The sequence below is a fragment of the Medicago truncatula genome, chromosome 2 (genome assembly GCF_003473485.1).
Source record: "Medicago truncatula cultivar Jemalong A17 chromosome 2, MtrunA17r5.0-ANR, whole genome shotgun sequence".
Taxonomy (NCBI): Eukaryota; Viridiplantae; Streptophyta; class Magnoliopsida; order Fabales; family Fabaceae; genus Medicago; species Medicago truncatula.
The window spans coordinates 5,893,611-5,898,499 of record NC_053043.1 but is presented as its reverse complement, the minus strand read 5'-3'; the positions used below and the strand labels follow the sequence as shown (position 1 = coordinate 5,898,499).

General features: G+C 35.0%; 1 protein-coding gene across 1 annotated transcript; it reads left to right on the top strand.

The window, feature by feature from the left end:
* Positions 1 to 253: 253 nt before the first annotated feature.
* On the top strand, positions 254 to 3,128 carry LOC11445619 (pentatricopeptide repeat-containing protein At3g04760, chloroplastic). Its single transcript, XM_003593807.4, has one exon. The coding sequence runs from the start codon at positions 448 to 450 to the stop codon at positions 2,818 to 2,820; it is 2,373 nt and encodes a 790-aa protein (XP_003593855.1). The 5' UTR covers positions 254 to 447; the 3' UTR covers positions 2,821 to 3,128.
* The last annotated feature ends 1,761 nt before the right edge of the window (positions 3,129 to 4,889 follow it).

The following is a 4,889-nucleotide window of genomic DNA, read 5'->3' as shown; positions in this document are numbered from 1 at the left end:
TCTACATGAGTTTACTTAAAATGAGAGACAAAAAATAAAGATAGAAAACTTTTTAGGATTAAAGTCGAAGAAATTTTCAGAGTTGAAATAAAGGAGTTGATATATTTTTTTTGAAAGGATGAAGAGTTGATGTATTTATAGGGTTTAAAAACATTTTAATCCTAAAAAAATGTTTTAGAATACCCTTAACATTTTTTTTTTCAAATTACTAGAATACCCTTAACATTTTTCGTGAAGAAACACAAAAACCCAGACCAAGTACAAGAAAGACATTGGAAGGTTTAACCTTTGAAGCTGGTTTCACTCTCGTTTCTGAGTGTCTCACTTCAATCTTCGAGGTAAATTTCGAAACTTTCAATTAATTCGCAACCTTTGTTGATAATATTGAGACCTGGGTGTTGTTACTGAACCTGTAAGCAACATAAAAATATAATCTTTTTGTTGTTGATGGCAATTTTGAGGTTGAATCATTATCTATTGAGAAAAGCTTTAGCTTCCCGTTTTTGCGGTAACCCTTTGTCATGTATTGCTTTGAATTTGAGTCATTATTCTGTTTTGGGTTCTGATTCAACCGCTAGTTTTGAAGCTCAATGTAAGGGTAAATTTAATACTGAGAATTTCAATGATGGTTTTGGGAAAATGGGTCATGGGTTTTCTGATGAATCACGTTTTGTTGCAAGTGTTGATGATGATTTAGATGAAGAAGATGAAGTTGAAGAAAATGGTAGTAGTGATATTGATGAGAGTTTTGAGTTTATTAGTTCTTTTGATGGGAATGGTAGTAACAAACAGAGAGAAAATATTGCAAGATTTGAGATTGATGAGAGTGAATTTAGACACCCAATTGTTAGGGAGGTTTGTAGGTTGATTTCACTTAGGTCAAATTGGAATCCTAAATTTGAAGAAAATTTGAGGCATTTATTAAGGAGTCTTAATCCTCGACTTGTTTGTGCTGTTTTGCGGTCTCAGGATGATGAAAGGATTGCTTTGGATTTTTTTTACTGGGCTGATAGGCAATGGCGGTATAGGCATGATGCTATTGTGTACTATACGATGTTGGATATACTTAGCAAGACCAGGTTGTGTCAAGGAGCAAGGCGGATTCTTCGGCTTATGACTCGCCGAGGAATTGAACGTTCGCCTGAGGCTTTTAGTTATGTGATGGTGTCTTATAGCCGTGCGGGGATGTTGAGGAATGCATTGCGAATTCTGACCTTGATGCAGAAAGCTGGAGTCGAGCCTGATTTGTCTATATGTAACACTGCTATCTATGTTTTAGTGAAGGGAAATAAATTGGAAAAGGCGTTGAGATTCTTGGAACGAATGAAGGTTGCTGGAATTGAACCTGATATTGTCAGTTATAACTGTTTGATCAAAGGTTACTGCGACGTACATAGGATTGATGATGCATTGGAGCTTATTGCAGAAATGCCATTTAAGGGATGCCCTCCAGATAAAGTAAGTTATTATACTGTGATGGCTTTCCTTTGTAAGGATAGAAAAGTTGAAGAAGTAAAGCGTTTAATGGAGAATATGGTTCAAAACAGTAACTTAATACCGGATCAGGTTACATATAATACACTAATTTACGCACTTTCAAAGCACGGACACGCAGATGATGCTCTTGTTTTCCTAAGGGAAGCAGAAGAGAAGGGTTTCCACATTGATAAGGTTGGGTATAGTGCAGTAGTTGACTCGTTCTGTAAAAATAAAAACATAGATAAGGCGAAGAGTTTAGTGATCGATATGTACTCAAAAGGTTGTAATCCTGATGTAGTAACATATACTGCTATTATCGATGGGTTTTGTCGTGTGGGGAAGATAGATGAAGCGAAAAAGATGCTGCAGCAGATGTACAAACACGGGTGCAAGCCAAATACTGTTACATATACAGTCTTGTTGAATGGGCTCTGTCACAATGGAAAATCATTAGAGGCTAGGGAGATGATAAATGTAAGTGAGGAGCATTGGTGGACCCCAAATGCCATCACTTATAGTGCTGTAATGCACGGGCTTCGTAGGGAGGGAAAATTGTCCGAGGCCTGTGATTTGACTAGGGAAATGATTGAAAAAGGTTTTCTCCCAAATCCGGTTGACATTAACCTGCTAATACAGTCGCTTTGTCGAAATCAAAATGTAGTAGGGGCTAAAAAATACTTAGAAGAATGTCTGCATAAGGGCTGTGCCGTTAATGTTGTAAACTTTACTAGTGTAATTTATGGTTTCTGTCAGATCGGTGACTTGGACGCAGCTCTATCAATGCTAGAGGACATGTATTTAAGCAATAAACATCCTGATGCAATCACATATACAACATTGTTTGATGCATTGGGGAAGAAAAGTAGGTTGGATGAGGCTTCTGAGTTAATTGTAAAGATGCTTGGCAAGGGAATCGATCCTACTCCGGTAACTTACAGGGCTGTTATTCACCGTTTTTGTCAATGGGGAAGAGTGGACGATATGATGAAATTATTAGAAAAGATGATTGCTAGGCAGCCATTTAAAACTGTATACAATCAAGTCATTGAGAAGCTTTGTTATTTTGGGAACCGTGAGGAGGCCGAGAAACTACTAGGGAAGGTTTTGAGAACAGCATCAAAACTTGATGCTAAAACATGTCATATTCTGATAGAGAGCTATTTGATTGATGGGAATGCTCTATCAGCATATAAAGTGGCTTGTCAAATGTTTAGACGAAATTTGATTCCTGATTTAAAATTGTGTGAGAAAGTGACCAAGAAACTGGTGTTAGATGGTATGCCGGCGGAGGCTGATGACCTTATGCTAAGATTTGTTGAGCGTGGAATACAAACAGAATGAGATGGAAGTTAGATGTTATTCTAAGCTTAAATGTTATAGCAATGGCTCTTTTTTCAATTCTATTCATCATTTTCCTTGGTTGGTATTCCATCCTGTTGTGGTGTTGAGGCCTTTTTATTTTTATTTTTCCTTTCCTTTTTTGGAGAACAATTATTTTTGTTGTGATTATAAATTTCATTCACATTAATCATATGAATTCAGAGTGGGAATTATTTGTACTATGCAAAGCTAATAATTGTTTCCCATCCTAACAAATTGATCTCTCCAAAAGGGTGTATTTAATAGAGAAAGAATTCTACTTGTATCCATGTTATGCAGTTATTGGGAGTTCTGCTTTATATGTTGTTGAGGATATTTGTTGTGTCAGAAAATGCATTTGTTTGTAGGACAAAATTCTTATCATCTGTCCTCCCTAAGAATGTGAAATGAAGTTGTGCAAAATTATTTGACCCTAAGATTTGAATCAGTGTTCCACAAATCTAGTATTACTGAATTTATGTTTTTAGGTATAAAAATCATGTTAACTTGGAGGTAAAATCGTTTTTTGTTGAAATCAAAATGAACTTGGAGTTAACACGTGTTATGCTCGGGTTAAATCGTCCGACGTTATGAGTTAACTCTTAAAATACACACTTTTTTGGTTTTGGGACATTTTTTTTCTGTGCATGTTTTCTGTTAAAATCCAATTCATTTTTTCTAGTCCAGTAGTCTAAAGCACTTGCATTGCCTTTACGGTTAAGACTTTCCCTTGCATTTCTTTCTTCTGAAACCTTATGAAGAAATTAGTATCATTACCAACAATGAAAATCAATTCATAGATCTCTGGATGCTGATCCTCATCAGCAAAACCAGTTACGGCTCTTCCTGCTTCAAAAATTCAGAATTCAATGACTGAGAAATTAGAGAAAAAATAACAAAAAGGATCTAAACCCAATTTTTCAGTAATACTTACAAGTTACAAATTAATAATGAAATTAACATTGAATAAAATTAAAGAAATAAACCAAACTTATATTAGCAATCATTTCAGAATTGAAATCTTAGGCACTCTTACGATAAGCGAAAGTGAAGGAAGATTCCTGGAAATATAAAACTAACGTGATAATAGCCTTGGACTTTTTGAAATTAAAAAAATGGATATTTGAACTTAATGGGTCAAGCTAACGTGAATTGCTATGGGAATAAGATTTTGTATTAGTAAGCAGTCTTCGTGAGCTTAGCTAAGTTGATATGGACAATACATAATACATGTAAATATATATAAGGTTGGGGTTTGAACCTCGACCACAGAAAAAAAATAAAAATAGAGTAAGCCATGCAATTAAGAATACATTATCCTTAGGTATGCATTTCTTAAACAAAAGGAAAGGAAGGAATATGAATGGATGTGTTCGTCATAACGATCAAATCCAATGATTATGAGGCTCCTTTTTTATTATTTCATATTTCAAAAACTAATATTATCTTTCTACATTTTCCTTTCTAGACAAGATATTAATTACCTTGTGTTTTGGATTAGGCCAAGGCCATTTCCTCAATCGACATGGTCACTTTAATTCACTAGCACACACATGAACCATAATATAGACATGCTATAAATTCTTTGAATCGAGGCCATGTGACACAACCTGAACCATTCGTATCGGATCCAAGGCTAACACATTATAATCTACTTACAGGTGTCCTCTCATGACAACTATTCAAATAAGGGTTAGAGGACTCGAAAGCCCTAATCCTCACTATAAAGGCTAACTCGTGACAAATGATTAATATATTTGGTCATTATAGTTTGAATGGCCTGATCGAATTAGACACTACTTTGGTGAAATCGGTTCATGCTATAAGATTGATTCGGTTCGGGATACAAAAAATCATAGTATGCATGAATAAACCAGATAAAGAATTTAGTTATGATGCATGATCTTGTTTGTATTTAATTATGTTGTTGCAAATATTAATATTATTGTATTAACGGGTTGAATTGTGTCGTTGTTGGGCTAGAATGAGATTTGATGACACATTGTTTCTTTTTTGTGTTTTGATGAAGCAGAACAGAAGCAAAGATTAGC

What these genes read in the sequence shown, in the direction of transcription:
- LOC11445619 (XM_003593807.4), top strand. Translation starts at nt 448, where the DNA reads ATGGCAATTTTGAGGTTGAATCATTATCTATTGAGAAAAGCTTTAGCT.